At 35.0% G+C, this 19,672-nt stretch overlaps 1 protein-coding gene across 10 annotated transcripts in view; it reads left to right on the top strand.

Annotated features, from left to right (window-relative positions):
• The window catches only part of SSBP2 (single stranded DNA binding protein 2), a 312,716-nt gene that overhangs the window by 238,028 nt on the left and 55,016 nt on the right, over nucleotides 1–19,672 (top strand). For all 10 annotated transcript variants that reach the window (XM_027970493.3, XM_042250727.2, XM_027970492.3 and 7 more), the window contains 3 exons: nucleotides 2,155–2,214; nucleotides 15,707–15,773; nucleotides 16,511–16,581. In XM_027970493.3, coding sequence (XP_027826294.1) covers nucleotides 2,155–2,214; nucleotides 15,707–15,773; nucleotides 16,511–16,581 — 198 coding nt within the window. The remainder of the gene's footprint in view (nucleotides 1–2,154; nucleotides 2,215–15,706; nucleotides 15,774–16,510; nucleotides 16,582–19,672) is intronic.

The following is a 19,672-nucleotide window of genomic DNA, read 5'->3' as shown; positions in this document are numbered from 1 at the left end:
TATTGAGGGGCCTTCAGGTTCACAACCACATGCACTGCCCCTCTGTCTCAGTAGTGTCTCAATGGGGCCTCATGTTCAGATAGGAGAGTACAATAGTCCTGTTAGAACACACTTACTCACAATGCCACTGATTAGAGAAAAGCTTCCCTTTTTAAATAGTCCATTTATATTAATACTGTAACATTATTTTACATTCAGAGGAACATACAATCTCAGATTCTCTGTCCCAAACAAGGTGCATTTCAATGTCTACCAGGATTTAGTAGCGTTAACAATTTCTACCTCGTGTTCCACTTTGAAGTGATTTTATTATAGACAGGAATTATTAGTGACCTATTTTTATTTCTCCATGTCTCAAACACTAAATTGATATTGTATTTTGGCTTAGTGACTATGTCATAAAACACTTTATGAAAGAAAGCCAACCATTCCAAAATCAGTGACACCACACTTAATTATTAAATTGTTCAAATGAGTCCAGGACAGTTTCATAAATGAAATTAGGTGATCAGGAAAGTAGCAGAGGGAGTGTGAATACTGAGATGAGCTTCTAGTTGACAGTATAGTTAACTAATTAATTCAATTTAGAGCAGCGCTTCAGAATTGGTAGAGTCAACTTTGATCAAATGTGTAAAAACTAAACATTTTTTAAATGTTTAAACTGGAAAATCCTTTTACGTTTTATCAGCTGAAGCTGACCCTATTACCTGAATAATCCACTGTTTCTATTCAAAACGATCTCCTAAGACTACATTAACATATGAGAACACAGTGAGCAAAAAAGCCAAATTGCTGAATTCTAAAGTTGTTATTGATGTGTCCGAGTCTCCAAAAGAGAAAGTCTATACCACATAAATTTGTTATAATTTTATCTTTCAGATGCTGCTTGTAAAATAACCCTAGAAAATATGTGTAGCCATGAACTGCAGGTCTGATTTCTAAAAATATTTGTAGAAAGTATAAAAATGGAATTTAGAATTATGTGAACTACTATAGAATTGGCTGTACAAGTCTTCAGTGAATTCATTCTTAATATTTTAATATTCAACCCTTCAAAGTTGATAATTTGCTTACATTACATGTAATTATGTATTATAATCAAACAATTATATTTATAAAAATGGAATTTTGAATAATTTTTTTAATTTGTGCTCAAATCTGTGTCAAAAATATTCTTCCACTCAACATTGAACAATCATCAAAATGATACTTTTAGCATATTTTTCAGATAGTTTTGGGACTGTCAGAGTCAGCACATCTTAGCAGCCTCTGAGTCATCTAACAAAATAGTCAACTTGTATTTTAATATAAGGACATTTTTCTGTTAATAAAAGTATACACCTCATAACATATACACACTACTATTCATAAATAAACAAGGACTTGCTGTATAGCACAGGGACTATATTCAATATCTTATAATAGCCTATAATGAAAAATAATCTAAATAAGTATATATGTTTGCATATATATGTATGTGTATCATTGAATCACTTTACATCTAAAACTAACACATTATAAATTAACTATACTTTGATAAAAACTTTATTAAAAATGTACACACCTCATAATCTGCTAGGCTCAAAATATGCAAAGAAATTTCAACTTTAAAATTTATAATCAATTTTGAATTACAACAAACTCTTAATGAAAGAAAGCTGAAGGTTTTCTAACTACAAACGTCCCTTGGGAAAGAAATGTCTTTACCATTTTAAACAGAACAACAAAAGAAAAGATGAAGAAATTTGGCAACTTTAAAATTATTAGGGGAAAACAAAAACCAAATTGGGTAATTTGGTCCAAAGAATATACTCAGAATCCAACTTGTATAATGATGTAGCCAGTAATCCTCTTCCTGAAGTCGTTACTAAAATTCAGTTGCCTAAATTTCTTAATCTTACCTTTTGCCAATTGTATAGCATTATCTTAATAATTCACATTTTTTAAAAATTTGGCAGTTTTTCCAGATATTTTACAAACTAAAAAAAATAGGACAGCAATTTTTCTCAAAAGCATTTATTCTACTGAAATTAGCCACAGAAGTAAACTTGATTTATGTTTTGTATAATTCTAAAATTCTTCAAAGCAGTTTATTTTCAGATCTGTATTTTACATTTGTTTCATTTTGTTTATTTATTTGTTTTGCTTCAATAGCCTTTTATGTCACCTCGATACCCTGGAGGTCCAAGGCCCCCGTTGAGGATACCTAACCAGGTAAGATTTTATGTGTGCTACTGAAGTTTGATGTTTTGTTGTTTTTGTGTTTTCTAAAGAGTCAATAAAGATCTTGACAATGTCACATATATTTCTTTCTTATAAAAATGCTAAATTATCCTTCATCTCATTTTATGGTGCTTCTGGTGGTGTATAATCTACATCAACGGTTGGCCCATAGTTTGGTTGACTTTTTGTAAATAAAATTGTACTGGAACGCTGCATTCTTTCATTCATGCATTGTCTGTGGCTTCTTTTACACTGCAGTAGGAGATTTGAGTCATGATGGAGCCCGTAGGTGGCCTGCAACCCTAAAATATTTATTATCTAAATATTTACAGGAAAAAATTTGCTGACCCTTGGAGTCTACCATATACTTTGATCCAAACCTTCAAAATATGTATGATTTTGGTAAATGCAGATTACACTGTAAAGGATGGCAGTGAAATTTTCTATGAATATACTTAAGTTTATTTTTATATTATACAGTTACAATATCATGGCTGTAACATATCAATTTAGCCCAATTATAGTCACGTATCTGACATATAATCAGCTTCTTCTAGAAGGGTTAGATCAGTAGTTACAGTAGATTGTCCAACTATTTTTACCTACAAGAGTTCTGAGATTTCATAGATTTTTGTCCTCAAATAGTTTATCAATTACATAAATATTTATTTGCTAAAGAGAATAAAGCACAGTTTTTACTTGCAGGTATGATATAGTTTTAAGTTTAGACTAAAGAGCAAGCGTGCATGTGTGTGTGTTTGTGTGTATAAGAGTAAATTAAGTGCTTAACTGTTTGGAATATTTACTTTAATTGTTTTGTCACTTTCAATTGTTTTTATCATCATTCACCCAGATCTGAAGTAAAGCCTGTTATCACAATAAATTTTTTCTTTCCTAAAAAATTTCTGCTTGCTTCCTGACCAAAAAAATGAAACTAGAAAATTGTGTTTCTTTGATAGCACATTTGATAAAAATGGAGTTTTGCTTCCCCTCTCCTCTGACTGAAATTAGTGTCCTTGAAGTGTCCTAACACACAACTGGCCATGCCAGCACCCACAGTCATCCCCAGGGGAGACCTTTACGCAGGCAGCACTGCTGGATCATCGCACTGCTGCAGTGCTCAAGTCCTCACGTTAGCAGCTGGAGTTTTCTCCTTCAGACCGAATCTGCATTCAGTATATAGGGCCAGGGGAACATGGCAGGAAATAGGAAAAAGAAGTACACGGATGCCAAGCGTTTCAACATATGGGGATTTTATTTTCTATGTGGGTGAACCTGTGTATATTGACAGTCAGATCTGCTTATAGGCGCCTGAGTCTTTTAAATTTCCTTTTTAAGGACAAAAAGTTGTATCTTTCACTGCAGTTTTCCTGGTGTTTCAGACATCCCATCCATAGATAAATCCATAGATATAAGAGCTGTGTAAGCCTGGCGTGCTGTAGTTCATGGGGTCGCAAAGCCAGACATGGCTTAGCCACTAAATAGCAAGAATCTACATTAAGGAAAGGTGAATTTCCTTATGTATGTGAGAATTTTCTGACTCCATTATTCCATATGAATTATGAAAATATCTTGGAATTACTGTAATTGCATCCATTTGACACTGTTGAAATGCCTGCTACATATAAGATACTAAGCTAAGTTCCACATCTAAAGAAACTGACAAAATGAAAGACTTTTGGAAAGAGGAGTGGATTGGCGGTAGACATGTGGAATTCTAAATCTAGGCTGTTTGAGATATTTTTGAAGAACTAATATATAATGCCTTTGGATTTTTAAAAGAGGCAATTTAAAAGTTAAAGGTAATAAAGAGTTACAATATGGGTTCTTTTTTGTCAATAATTTTGAACAGTCTTTACCTAAGTATATTTTAAAACAGTTGTACTCTTTTGAGTGGCCCTTTTTTGTCCTCCTTCCCATGTATAGTTAAGCTTTATTAATCCAAACATCTTTCAAATTTATAATAATTTACATTTTATACTATTGTTTTTAAAGAACTTTGAGCAAACTGTTAAACTTTTCCTAAAACAACATTTATACTGTTAACTAATAGCACGACATTTTCAAACAACAGAACATTTCTTCAATTTCATTATGTAGTCATTACAGTAGAATTGGCAATGCTATTTTTGGTGATTAATTGGAATGATGTCTATTAAAACAAATGTTAAATTTTTAAATTTAGTCTATTTAAAATTATCAAAACTTTATTTTATTGGTAGATTGTATCTAAGAAAATAAAAAGTAAACTATTAACTTCTTCAGTGGTGTTGACTAGTCATTTGAATATGCAAAAGACTTGCCTTTAATAAAGAGCTTCTCCAGAATTTACAATTAATTATTTCCGAGGCAGTTTTCATGATTCTGGACTAAATACACAATGGCTTATACTGTTTATATATTTATAGGACTGAGTCAATATTTGAAACATGGTATAATATCACTATGGCCAAAAATGCAGGAAGGGGTAATAGTGTCTAAAATGATGAAAGGAAAAGTAAAATTACAAAAATCTGCAAGGTTGCAAAGAGTAAATACCTATGGGAAAACACCTGAAACAGAAATTACACTGGAATTGGTTCAACTGTCAGAATAGGTCGGTGGTGTTGAAGCATCTGTAACCTGGAAGTCTTTATCCTTCTCATAGATAAAATGTTTAATCTGAAAAATTCAGTGTTCATTCAACACTGCTAAGGAAACCAAGACAGCCAGAAGTACAGAGACTGTTAGTGAGTGGCACCAAGAATAAGTTATTGATTTATTGACATTATAGAATTAGAATTTCTCACCATTCTTGAAACTCTGTTAACAGGTATATTGGCTCACAAGTGTATATTATTGTTGACTTTCTATTTGTTGTTATTAAGCATCCTCATCATTAGTGTTATTTTCTGTCAAAGTGAAGATCTTTTATAAAGCAAAGAATGTGTCCCAAAATTTGTGACTAGTTAAATCTCAATGGAATACATTTGACATGTTGACAAATATGAGAATATAATATTAACCCACAAAAGGTATATTTTTCCTGATATTGTGGGTTTAAAGAATCTAGTGATCATACCCTTTTGATGCGTAAAACCATCATCTCGTCATCCTGGGATTTATCAAAATGTTTCTAAAAAGTAAAGATTTGACTTACCAAAAGACAAACACTAGTGACTAAAGAGTTAAATGTGGGTAAAGAGTCATTTTGGAAAGACAACTTGACCTTGATAAAGATTTTTATAGGATTAGTGATAATAGCAGATAGACTTGTCAATTGTTCTAATATTTCAAAATAAACAAGAAAAATAAACTTTTGAAGAAAATGATTTCCAGTGATAAAACATGGTATTACCAATGAAATTTAGAATCAGAGTATTTTTTTTTTAATTTTAGTTTTTATTTTTAAATTTTAAAATCTTTAATTCTTACATGCATTCCCAAACATGAACCCCTCCCACCTCCCTCCCATAACAACTTTCTGGGTCATCCCCATGCACCAGCCCCAAGCATGCTGCATCCTGCGTCAGACATAGACTGGCGATTCAATTCACATGATAGTATACATGTTAGAATGTCATTCTCCCAAATCATCCCACCTCTCCCTCTCCCTCTGAGTCCAAAAGTCCGTTATACACATCTGTGTCTCTTTCCTGTCTTGCATACAGGGTCGTCATTGCCATCTTCCTAAATTCCATATATATGTGTTAGTATACTGTATTGGTGTTTTTCTTTCTGGCTTACTTCACTCTGTATAATCGGCTCCAGTTTCATCCATCTCATCAGAACTGATTCAAATGAATTCTTTTAACGGCTGAGTAATACTCCATTGTGTATATGTACCACAGCTTTCTTATCCATTCATCTGCTGATGGACATCTAGGTTGTTTCCATGTCCTGGCTATTATAAACAGTGCTGCGATGAACATTGGGGTACATGTGTCTCTTTCAATTCTGGTTTCCTCGGTGTGTATGCCCAGAAGTGGGATTGCTGGGTCATAAGGTAGTTCTATTTGCAATTTTTTAAGGAATCTCCACACCGTTCTCCATAGTGGCTGTACTAGTTTGCATTCCCACCAACAGTGTAGGAGGGTTCCCTTTTCTCCACACCCTCTCCAGCATTTATTGCTTACAGATTTTTGGATCGCAGCCATTCTGACTGGTGTGAAGTGGTACCTCATTGTGGTTTTGATTTGCATTTCTCTAATAATGAGTGATGTTGAGCATCAGAGTATTAAACTAGAATCACTTGAAGAACTTCAAGCTCACAATTGAAAATAATGTTGTTTAATCATACATTTTCACCCCTCCTAATTTACTTCTTTATAACTTTTGATAGTGCTGGCCACTTCTTGAAACTCCCCTCATGCACTGTGGAATAAATGGTCCCAGTCCACTTGCTCATTTTTTAGCTATTCAGTTTTTTCCTTTCTTATCTCATTGGTATTTTAAGAAAATTATGTTTGTTTTTGACCTTTTTTCTTCTCAATTCTTGAAATCTAGTCCATTCTTATGACTTTGTCATTGATGATTCCTAAAATTGTCTAATAAAAAATTTCTTTTATTCCTTTGGGAAGTATTTATTACTCTGAATTAACAGGCACAGATAGCTTCCAGTCTCTGAACTTACAGATTATTGGGGATACAGAGCAGATGGATGACAAACCATGAGCATATTAAAGTGACGTATAAGGATCTATAAAAGTACATAAGAAGCCCTTACTTCCCCTGCATGCTAAGATATTCAGGGAGGCACGGAGGAGTCATATGAAAGTGGTAGATAATGGTATTAAAGATAATTAAGATAATGAAAGCCAGGCATCTCACTGTTGGAGATGCCTGACTGGTACATATAAAAGGAGGAAGAAGGCTAAATATAATCCTCAGTCCTGAGTACATGAGTTGAAAAAAAAAAAAAAAAAGAAAACTTAAAGAGGTTTGGAATAACGAAGTTAGAATGTCATTGTGTCAGTGGCAAGAAATTAGCCTGGAAAGGTAAACAGGAAATAGATCATTTAATCAGAAATCAATAAATAGACGTTGAGTGTGCTTGTGAACAAACAAAAATCAAAGGATTACAAAATTACTGCATCCCAATATAACAGTTAAGGAAATAGTTCTGATCTGGATATAGAAATTCTTTAATAGCACATTTTCTTTGAAATATTTAAAATTTTAAACAAATTAAAATATTTTTGGTTTTAAGTTAAATTAGTGAACATTCATAGAAATTCTTGTCAGGTTTAATCCTTGTCAGGATTATGTGTATATATGTATAAATACATTTTTCATAGGGTCAGTATATTTAAATCATTTATAGCTTGGTCGAGGTCTAAATGCTGCTCAGATGACTATTTGAAACTTACAATTCAGCATGTAACCAGTATTACACCTCTGCGTAAAATAAACCACATTTGTTAATCTCCACCTTTTTTCAGTTCTAGTTCTCTTTCCACTCAGCAAATTGTTTGAATTGGAGTATTATTTTTCTTAATAGTTTCTTAGGGAAAATATGACTATTCAAAATAATATCAGTTAGCCCCTTGACATTCTTAGTTCTGCTTCTATTATAATCCCCAGTGAGTAAAATAATCTGTAGAAATAATTTACATTTAAGAAGAAAAATTAGTTATTTTTGTATCTTTAATAAATCGATTTGGGGGAAGGGCATTAAACTTCTCAGGGATAAATAGGACAGGTTTTGGCTAGATTTTGTTTCCAACAATAGCTCTTTTGTTTGCCACAAAATTGGGCAAAGTAGAATCATTTTAGAACTAAGAAATTATACAGAGTGTACAGACCTATAAAGTTCACAAAATGTAAAATAGAAGTTTTATGAGGACACTTCTGATGGAGGTACTAGGTACTCATTGGTGTGAACTGTGCTCGAGGTTGCCATTTTTCTGCCAAGACCTGGCCCCAACTGACAGCCAGAAGGCTCCAGAGCTGGAGTGCCTCAAACCAAACAGCCAACAGAATGGGAACACAGCCCCACCCATCAGCAGACAGGTTGCCTAAAGTCATCCGGAGCCAACAGCCACCTCTAATGACCTCTAAACATAGCCCTTGAGACAGCCCTGCCCACCAGAGGAATAGGACCCAGTTCCACCCACCACTGGGCAGGCAACCATCCTTCCTTCCAGGAAGCCTGCACAAGCCTTTTAGACCGGCCCTATCCACCAGAGGGCAGACAACCAAAAGCAAGAGGCGCTATAATCCTGCGGCTAGGGGGACCACACACAAGTTAGACCAAATGAGATGGCAAAGAGATATGTTCCAGATGAAGGACCAAGGTAAAACCCCAGAAGAACAACTAAGGGAAGTGAAGATAGGCTATCAACCCAAAAGAGAATTCAGAGAAATGATGGTAAAGGCGATCCAGGACCTCAGAAAAAGAATGGGGCACAAATCGAGAAGATACAAGAAATTTTTAGCAAAGAACTAAAAAAATTTAAAGAACAGAGATAAACAGTAGAAAAAATGAAATGAAAAATACACTAGAAGGAATCAGTAACAATATAAATGAGGCTGAAGAACATTCACATGAGCTAGAAGACAGAATGGTGGAAATAACTGCTGCAGAACAAAGAATGAGAGGAAATGAGGGCAGTCTGAGAGACCTCTGGGACAACAACAGAAGAATACACCAACACATTCATATTTTAGGGGTCTCAGAGGAGAATAGAGAGAGAAGGGGCCTGAGAAAATATTTGAAGATACAGTAGCTGAGAACTTCCCTAACATGAAAAGGGAAACAGTCACCCAAGTCCAGGATGTGTAGAGAATCCCATACAGGGTAAATCCAAGGAGAAACACAGTGAAACACAAACTGAAAAAAATTACAAAGAAAAAACATTAAAAGTAACAAGGGAAAAGCAACCCGTAACATACAGGGGAACTCCCATTAAGGGTATCAGCTGATTTTTCAGTAGAAACTCTGCAGGCCATTAGGGAATGGCATGATATATTTAGAGTAATGAAAGGGAGAAATCAACCAAGACTACTCTATCCAGCAAGAGTCTCACTTAGATTAGATGGAAAAAGCAAACACTTTACAGACAAGCAAAAGTTAAGAGCACAACCAAATCAGCTTTAGAACAAATGCTAAAAGAACTTTCTCTAGGTAGAAAAGGCCACAACTAAATACAAGAAAATTACAAATGAGAAAGTTCACTGGTAAAAGCAGACATACAGTAAAGGTGAGAAATCATCCACACAAAGAAGATATCAAATCCAGCCATCATAAGAAGAAAGTAAAAATGCAGGATATTGGAAATGCATTTGAAATTAAGAGACTAGCAACTTAAAACAGTCTTGTGTATACATGAACTGCTATATCAAATCCTCATGGTAACCACAAATCAAAAATCTACAATAGATAGACCCACCAAAAAAAAAGGAATCTAAACACAACACTAAAGACAATCACGCAACTACCAGAGAAGAGAACGAAAGACAAAGAGAAGGGGAAAAAGACCTACAAAAACAATCCGAAACCAATTGGCAGAATGACCATAAGGACCTATATATCAGTATTACTTTAACCGTAAATGGATTAAATGCTCCACCCAAAAGACATAGACTAACTAAATGGTTACAAAAATAAGACCCATATATATGCTGTCTACAAGAGACCCACTTTAGATCAAGGGACACATAAAGACTGAAAGTGAGGAGATGGAAAAAGATTTCTCATGCAAATGAAAATTTTTTTTAAAAAGCTGGAATAGTAATGCTCGTATGAGACAAAATAAACTTTAAAATAAAAACTGTTATAAGAAGGATACTGCAAATGATCAAGGGATCAATCCAAGAAGATGATAACAATTGTAAACATATATGCACCCAACATAGTAGCACTTCAATATATATAAGGCAAATACAGTTATAAAAAGAGCAACTGACAGTAACACAGTAAAAGTGGGGGACTTTCACATCCAACGTACATCAATAGATCATCCAAACAGAAAATCATTAAGGAAACACAGGTCTTAAACAACATATTAGACCAGATGAACTTAAATTGATATTTATAGAGCATGCCATCCAAAAGCAGCAGAATACACATTCTTCTTAAATGCACATAGAGTATTCCCAGGATAGATCACATACTGGACCATGAAGCAAGCCTCGATAAGTTTAAGAAAACTAAAATTATATCAATCATCTTTCCTGACCACAATGAAATAAGAGTACAAATCTTACAAACAAAAATTGTAAAAAAAAAAAATAAAACAAACCACATACACACATGGAAGCTGAACAGTGTGCTACTAAACAATCAGTAGGTGACTGAAGAAATCAAAGAGGAAATCAAAAAAATTCCCTCGAGGCAAATGAAAATACAACAATCCAAAACCTCTGGGACACAGCAAAAGCAGTTCTAAGAGAAAATTATAGCAATGCAATCTTACTACAAGAAACAAGAAAAATTTCAAATAAACGACCTAACGTTATACCTAAAGCAACTAGAAAAAGGACAAACAAAACCCAAAGTTAGAGAAAAGAAACCATAAACTTAGAACAGAAAAGAATGAGATAGAGACAAAGAAATAGTACAAAATATCGATGAAACTAAAAGCTGCTTCTGTGAGAAGATAAAATTGATAAAGCTTTAGCCAAACTCATCAAGAAAAAAAGGGAGAGGGCTCACATCAATAAAAGCAGAAATGAAAAAGTTCCAATGAATACAGAAATATGAAGGATCATAAGAGACAAACAACATTATGCCAATAAACTGGGCAACCTAGAAGAAGCAGACAAATTCTTAGGTACAATCTTGCAAAACCAAATTAGGAAGAAATAGAAAGTATGAATAGAACAGTCAAAAGCACTGATATCGAAACTTTGGTTTAAGAACCCAAAGCCAACAAAGAACTCCAGACCAGATAGCTTCACAGGTGAATCCTATCAAACATTTAGAGAAGAGTTAACACCTATCCTTTTGAAACTGTTTCAAAAAATTACAGAGATCTGAACACTCCCAAGCTCATTCTTTGAAGCCACCCTCAAACGTGGTACCAAGACGATACAAAGATACTACAAAGTGACAAGCCAATGTCGTTGATAAACATAGACACAAAATCCTAAGCTAAACTCGAACACATCAAATCCAACAATACATTAAAAGGATCATACACCAAAATCGAGTGGGATTTATCCCAGGGATACAAGGATTTTTCCAATATCTGCAAATCAATCAGTGAAATAACCACATTAACAAATTGAATAAAAGCCATATGATAATCTCAGTAGATGCAGAAAAAGCATCTGACAAAATCTATTAGCAGTTTATAATTTTAAAAAATTATACCTAAACAGGGTAAAGTCATATATGAAAAATACACACACAGCATCGTACTTAACAGTGAAAAGCTGAAAGTGTTTCATCTCAAGATCAGGAACAATACAAGGATGTCCACTGTCACTACTTTTATTCAACATAGGTTTGGAAGTCCTAGCCATGCAGTCAGAGAAGAAAATAAAAAGAATCCAAATTGCAAAAGAAGTAAAACTGCCACTGTAGAGGAAATGATACTATACATAGAAAATCCTGGCGATACTATCAGAAAACTACTAGAGCTCAGTGAATTTGGTAAAGTTGCAGACTACAAAATTAATACACAGAAATATCGCATTTCTATACACTAACAACAAATAATCAGAAAAAGAAATTTAGGAAACAGTGCCATTTACCATCACATCAAAAAGAATAAAACACCTAGAAACAAGCCTACCTGAGGAAGCAAACTGTATTCTAAAAACTTAAGACGCTAATGAAAGAAATGGAAGATGACACAAACAGATGGAAAAATATACCCATGTTCTTGGATTGAAAGAATAATGTCAAAATGACTATACTGCCCAAGGAAATCTTCAGATTCAATGTAGTCCCTATCAAATTATCAATGGCAGTTTTTATAGATATAAAACAAAAAATCTTAAAATTTGACTAGAAATATGAAATGAAAGACCCTAAATAGCCAAAGCAATTTTGAAAAAGAAAATGGAGTTGAAGGAAGGAATCAGGCTCCTTAACTTCAGACTGTACTATAAAGCTACAGTACTCAAAACAGTATAGGAGTGCCATAAACAGAAATACATTTGGATCATGGAGAAAGCAAAGGAGTTCCAGAAAAACATCTGCTTCTGCTCAATTGACTATACTAAAGCCATTGGCTATGCTAAAGCCATTGACTGTGTGGATCACAACAAACTATGGAAAATTCTTAAAGAGATGGAAATACCAGACCACCTTATCTGTCTCCTGAGAAACCTGTGTGCAAGTCAAGAAGCAAAGTTAGGACCAAACATGGAACAACTGACTGGTTCCAAACTGGGAAAAAGAGAACAACCAACCTGTATATTGTCACCCTGCTTATTTTACTTATATACAGAGTACATCATGTGAAATGTTGGCTGGATGACTCACAAGCTGGAATCAAGATTGCCAGGAAAAATATCAGCAACCTCAGAAATGCAGATAATAACTCTCTAATGGTAGAAAGTGATGAGGAACTAAAGAGTCTCTTGGTGAGGGTGAAAGAGGATAGTGAAAAAGCTGGCTTAAAATTCAACGTTCAAAAAACTAAGATCATGCCATCTGGTCTCATCACTTCATGGCAAAAAGAAGAGGGGCAGAATGGAAGCAGTAACAGATTTTATTTTATTGGGCTTCAAAATCACTGCTGATGGTGACTGCAACCATGAAATTAAAAGACGCTTGCTCCTTGGAAAGAAAGCTATGACAAACCTAGAGAGCATATTAAAAAGCAGACACAACACTTCGACGACAAATGTCCCAATAGTCAAAGCTATGGTTTTCCATTAATCATGTATGGATGTGAGAGTTGGACCATAAACAAAGTGAAGTGAAAGTCACTCAATCGCGTCCGACTCTTTGTGATCCCTTGGGACTATACAGTTCATGGAATTCTCCAGGCCAGAATACTGGAGTGGGTACCCATTCCCTTCTCTAGGGGAGCTTCCCAACCCATGCATCAAGCCCAGGTCTCCACACTGCAGGCGGATTCTTTACCAGCCGAGCCACCAGGGAAGCCCAGGAATACTGGAGTGGGTAGCCTATCCTTTCTCCAGCAGATCTTCCTGACCCAGGAATCGAACTGGGGATCCCTGCATTACAGGCAGATTCTTTACTACCTGAGCTATCAAGAATTGGTGCTTCCAAATTGTGGTGCTAAAGAAGACTCATAAGTCCCTTGGACTGCAAGGCAGTAAAACCAGTCAATATTAAAGGAAATTAACCCTAAATAGTCACTGGAAGGACTGATGCTAAAGCTCCAATATTTTGGCCACTTGATGCAAAGAACTGACTCATTGGAAAAGACCCTGATGCTCAGAAAGATTGAAGACAAAAGGAGAAGGGGGCAGCAGAGAATGAAATGGTTAGATAGTATCATCAACTCAATGGACATGAATTTAAGCAAACTCTGGGAGACAGTGGAGGACAGGGAAGCCTGGAGTGTTGCAGTCCTTTGGATCACAAGAGTCAGACACAACTTAGCAACAGAACAACAACAAATAGATCAGTGGATGGAGAAGAGCATCTTCAATAAGAGGTTCTGGGAAAATTGAACAGCTACATATAAAAGAATGAAATTAGAGCATTCTCTAACACCATGCACAAAAATAAATTCAAAAAGGATTAAAAACCTAAATGTAAAACCAGATACTACATAAAACTCTTAGAGGAAAACAAAGTCAGAACATTTTTACATAAATCACAGCAATATCTCTTTGGCTCCACCCCCTAGAGTAATGAAAATAAAAACAAAAATAAATGGAATCTAGTTAAACCTAAAAGTTATTGTACAGCAAAGGAAACCATAGACAAAACAGAAAGACAATTTACAGAATGAGGAAAAATATTTGCAAATGATGCAACCAACAAGGGATATCTCCAGATGTCTACAAACAGCTCATGCAGCTTAAGATAAAGAAAAATTAGATCTAAATAGACGTTTCTCCAAAGAAAACATACAGATGGCCACAAAGCACATGAACATATGCTCCACATTACCATTTATTAGAGAAATGCAAATCAAAAATAGGTATCACCTCACATCTGTCAGAATGACCACCATCAAAGTCTACAAACAATAAATGCTGGAATGGGTGTGGAGAGAAGGGAACCCGCCTACATTGTTGATGGGAATATAAATTCATACAGTCACTATGGAGAACAGTATGCACGTTCCTTAAATGTCTAAAATAGAGCTACCATGTGATATAGCAATCCCGCTCAGGGACATGTAACTGGAGAAAACTATAATTTGAAAAGATCGTGCACCCAGTGTTCATTGCAGTACTGCTTAAGAGTAGCTAACTCCTTGGAAGGAAGGTTATGTCCAACCTAGTTAGCATATTCAAAAGCAGAGACATTACTTTGCCGACAAAGATCCCTCTAGTCAAGGCTATGGTTTTTCCAGTGGTTATGTATGGTTGTGAGAGTTGGACTGTGAAGAAAGCTGAGCGCCGAAGAATTGATGCTTTTGAACTGTGGTGTTGGAGAAGACTCTTGAGAGTCCCTTGGACTGCAAGGAGATCCAACCAGTCCATTCTGAAGATCAGCCCTGGTATTTCTTTGGAAGGAATGATGCTGAAGCTGAAATTCCAGTACTTTGGCCACCTCATGCGAAGAGTTGACTCATTGGAAAAGACTCTGATGCTGGGAAGGATTGGGGGCAGGAGAAGAAGGGGATGACAGAGGATGAGATGACTGGATGACATCACTGACTTGATGGACGTGAGTCTGAGTGAACTCTGGGAGATGGTGATGGACAGGGAGGCCTGGCGTGCTGTGATCCATGGGGTCGCAAAGAGTCGGACACAACCGCGCGACTGAACTGAACTCAAGACATGGAAGCAACCTAAATGTCCACTGAGAGAGGAGTGGATAAAGATGATGTGGTCCATATATACAATGGAATATTACTCAGCCATGAAAATAATGCCATTTGCAGCAACATGGGTGGACCTAGAGATGATCATATTAAGTGAAGTAAAAGAAAGACAATTATCATATTATATCACTTATGTGAAATCTAAAAACAGTGATACAAATGAATTTATTTACAAAGAGAAACAGACTCCCAGACTTCAAATGTATGGTGCCCAAAAGGGAAAGGTGTGGGGGAGAGAGAAATTAGGAGGTTGGAATTAATATATACAGACTAGTATACACAGATAATCAACAAGGACCTACTGTATAGCACAGGGAACTCTACTCAATACTCTGTAATAACCTATAATAGAAAAGAATTTGAAAAGGAAGATACATGCGTATGTTCAATATAACTGAATCACTATACTGTACACCCCAAACTAACACATTATTGTAAATCAAATATAATCCAATATAAAAAAATACAACTTGAAAAAAATCTTGTGAAATACTCAAATGCATTCTATAATTGTTAAAAGTTCTTATTTTATAAATAGTTACAATACTTACTGCTTTTTATTTTACTAAATATGCTAGGCACTTGGAGGTGTCCCAGGAAGTCAGCCATTACTTCCCAGTGGAATGGACCCAACTCGACAACAAGGTGACTACTTTAAAGTAAAAGTTAAATTGATGTGCAGAATCTCAAAGGAAACCCTGTATTTATTAGGGAAGGTATTATTTGTATAGATCTTTCATAATTATATCGGTTGCATTTTTACTTGGTAACATGGCCAAGTCATTATATTTTTTGCTAACTTAATTATTTGTGATAGCACAGTGATAACACAAGGAACAGAATAATTAAATATCCAAAATGTGTTTTAATGCTTAACTCCTAAAACTTTTTATATAACTTCTAGCAAGTGAGAATCAAAGTGACTATATCACTTGTAATTTTCTCTGCCTTTTTCAGATAGAGAGGTTTGTCCACCAAAAAGATAAGCAGGAGGAAAGATGATGCTAAGCAGCAAGTGACTTACTTGATAGTTTAACAGACCCAGTAATTGGGTCCTTCCATTGACCTGTTTAGGTACCACAAACATGTATGGCTCTGTTCACTGTTCTAAAAGAAGGGGAGCAAATGTTATGACAGATGTATTATAATTCAACACAGAAGAGGAAGATTTCACTTTCAAGACATTAATGGAGAGTGGGGGCAGGGACAACCCTATGGTAAGAGGTAGAAGACTGGCTGTGGAAGCCAAGTAGAGGTGATGTCAATAATTCAGTCCCTTAGTAAATAAGATGTAACACGAGGCAGAAAGGAGGCTATAGCTTCTGATTTAGCACCCATGCTCGTTACATTGCTAATATTGTCACACTTTTTTCTCTTTTTAGGTCATCCAAATATGGGTGGGCCAATGCAGAGAATGACTCCTCCAAGAGGAATGGTGCCCTTAGGACCACAGGTAAATAATAAGTGCAGGAAGCCAGAGGCTGAGTTTTTTGCCTTCATCTTACACAAACTATATTATTTGCTGGTTTCTATTATGTGTGTGTGTGTGTGTGTGTGTGTGTGTGTGTATATATATGACTTAATATGGCACAGTTTTTAAGCTCTTGAAGATATGTTGTCTATGACATGTCCAAATAGATGTAACATCAAGCCATATTTCAACAGATGCTACCACATTTGCCCTTGGTGCATTCTAGAATATACATTGTGTAGAAATCCATTATAGTAATTATTACTAAAAAAGATAACTGTTACCCTTTTGTATATTGAGGAAATATGAAAAATTATAGTAATTATTATAAAAGATAACTAAGATAATTTAAAACCTAATTGAATTCAATAGAACAAGTGGCATAAAATATATTTCTGTAAGTCTTTTAAAGAATGCCACTGACCATTATCTAGTACCATATTTCGAGTATGAAAACAATAGAAAACCATTTAGAAGTAAATATTAAAATGGGTCTTGCTGAAAAAGTATAATACAATAGTATACACTAGATGTTATTGGCCTACTTCTCTATCACAGTTTCCCAGGAGGATACACCAAGATTGAAACTATTCAGCTGTTGATGACTTTTTTTTTAGTATGCTGCTCCAGGCTGTCACTTATTTTAGCTAAAACCTCTCTTTGTCTCTCTTGGGAAAACTGCCTGAGGTAGAAATTAATTTTGCAATGTTATATTTCAAAGAAACGAATCCAGAATTCAGAATTGTACATTTCTCCCTCATAGGTCAGAGGTCAGTATATCATACCACTGGTTAAAAGGATTATTTACTTTTCTTATTCTCTCCAAGAACAGTCTATATAAGTGATGGTTTTAGGAATTTGTTTCATGTATCTACTTTAAAAATGTTATGTATTTTGTTGTGTGCCCAGAAAAGATTTTTAAGACTCTAACCACATTTACCCAGGTAACTGTGGCTTATATCTAAGAGTTCCTAATCAACATGTAGTAATACACAGTTGACCCTTGAAAATGTGGGAGTTAGGGGCACCAAACCACTGCATAGTTGAAAACCTATGTATAACTTTTGACTCCCTAAAACTTAACTAACACCCTACTGTTAACCAGAGACCTTACTGATAACATAAACAATTAACACATATTGTATAAATATATGTATGATATACTGTATCCTTACAATAAAGTAATATAGAGATAAGGGAATGTTATTAAGGAAATTATAAGAAAATATAATTACAGTACGGCACTATATTTATCAATACCATAAGTTTACATCATCTAGTTTATAAGATGAATTATCTGTCAGTATCTATGTCAATATTGTCTTAAAATATGTAGATACCTGCTTACAAGATTTGTCTTATATATATATATATATATATAGTCTTAAATGATATGAAACACTGTAGATATTACATATATTTAAAACACTAGATGTCAAAAATGAAAAGAAAAGGTGAATATATTCCTATTTATTTACAGGTATAACAGTTCATGCATTGATAATGAAGAAGCAGCACTATGATAGTTTTATGGTAACCTAGTGTAATAATCAACACTTGCTTCATCATAGCCTAGCCTATACACTAATGAATGAATCATTATAACATTTTCATGGCATCTAGTATTACAGGCATATTCAGAATGCAGTATTTAAATATTGTTATTTTTTTTTAACTGCTTACATGTGATGATAGGCTGATAACTTGGTTTCTCTAATTAAGGGGGAAAGAGAGAAGCATATACTATAGAGTAATGTAAGTCTTCGAAAGCAAAATTTTAAAACAGTAAGAAAACTATGACATTCATTTTATATTAAATATCACTCTCCTTATGCCTGAGTCTAGACTTATGTCTACATATAGTTTATGCATTCATGACATACCTTTTTCTTAATTTTCTTGTTCTTTCTAGACTATGCGTTTCATCTGCAAGTTTTTACAAACTGTTGCAAATCCACAAAAATGTTCCAATAATATGTTTACTGAAAGAAATCCACTTGTAAATGGACTGGCACAGTTCAATCCCATGTTGTTCAAGGATCAACTATATAAATTGTATTGGAACATGAAGCACAAATTTTTCAGAGATACCTATTATGTAAATATTTGTGAGATCGTCAAAGTAAAAAAAAAATATTTAGGCTCATTTCTTTCCTATATATTTTCTTAAGATCTTATAAAACTCTAATCTAGATATTTAAATTATTTTTTACTATTTCTGCTCATGTTAGGGATGGTGATTTATGGGACCAACCATCATTAATCTGTTAATGGCAATTAGAATTTATAAGATCTGTAGAATAGTTTACTGGCTGAATATACTTTTCAGTTCAGTTGCTAAGTTGTGTCTGACTCTTTGCGACCCCATGAACCACAGCATGCCAGGCCTCCCTGTCCATTACCAACTCCCGGAGCCTACCCAAACTCGTGTCCATCGAGTCGGTGATGCCATCCAACCATCTCATCCTCTGTCGTCCCCTTCTCCTCCTGCCTCAATCTTTCCCAGCATCAGGGTCTTTTCAAATGAGTCAGCTCTTCACATGAGATGGCCAAAGTATTGGAGTTTCAGCTTCAACATCAGTCCTTCCAATGAACACCCAGGACTGGTCTCCTTTAGGATGGACTGGTTGGATCTCCTTACAGTCCAAGGGACTCTCAAGAGTCTTCTCCAACACCACAGTTCAAAAGCATCAATTGTTTGGTGCTCAGCTTTCTTCACAGTCCAACTCTCACATCCATACATGACCACTGGAAAAACCATAGCCTTGACTAGACAGACCTTTGTTGGCAAAGTAATGTCTCTGCTTTTTAATATACTGTCTAGGTTGGTCATAACTTTTCTTCCAGGGAGTAAGTGTCTTTTAATTTCATGGCTGCAGTCACCATCTGCAGTGATTTTGGAGCCCAGAAAAATAAAGTCAGCCACTGTTTCCACTGTGTCCTCATCTATTTGCCATGAAGTGACTGGACCGGATGCATAGTCTTTAATAAACTAAGCCAACCAGTTTTAAAGCTATATACAACTTGAAGAATTTTTTTTTCCTCAAAAGATTTTCATAATAGATACATTTTG

This window comes from Ovis aries, chromosome 5, assembly GCF_016772045.2.
Source record: "Ovis aries strain OAR_USU_Benz2616 breed Rambouillet chromosome 5, ARS-UI_Ramb_v3.0, whole genome shotgun sequence".
Lineage (NCBI taxonomy): Eukaryota > Metazoa > Chordata > Mammalia > Artiodactyla > Bovidae > Ovis > Ovis aries.
This window is presented reverse-complemented; position numbering and strand designations above follow the sequence as displayed.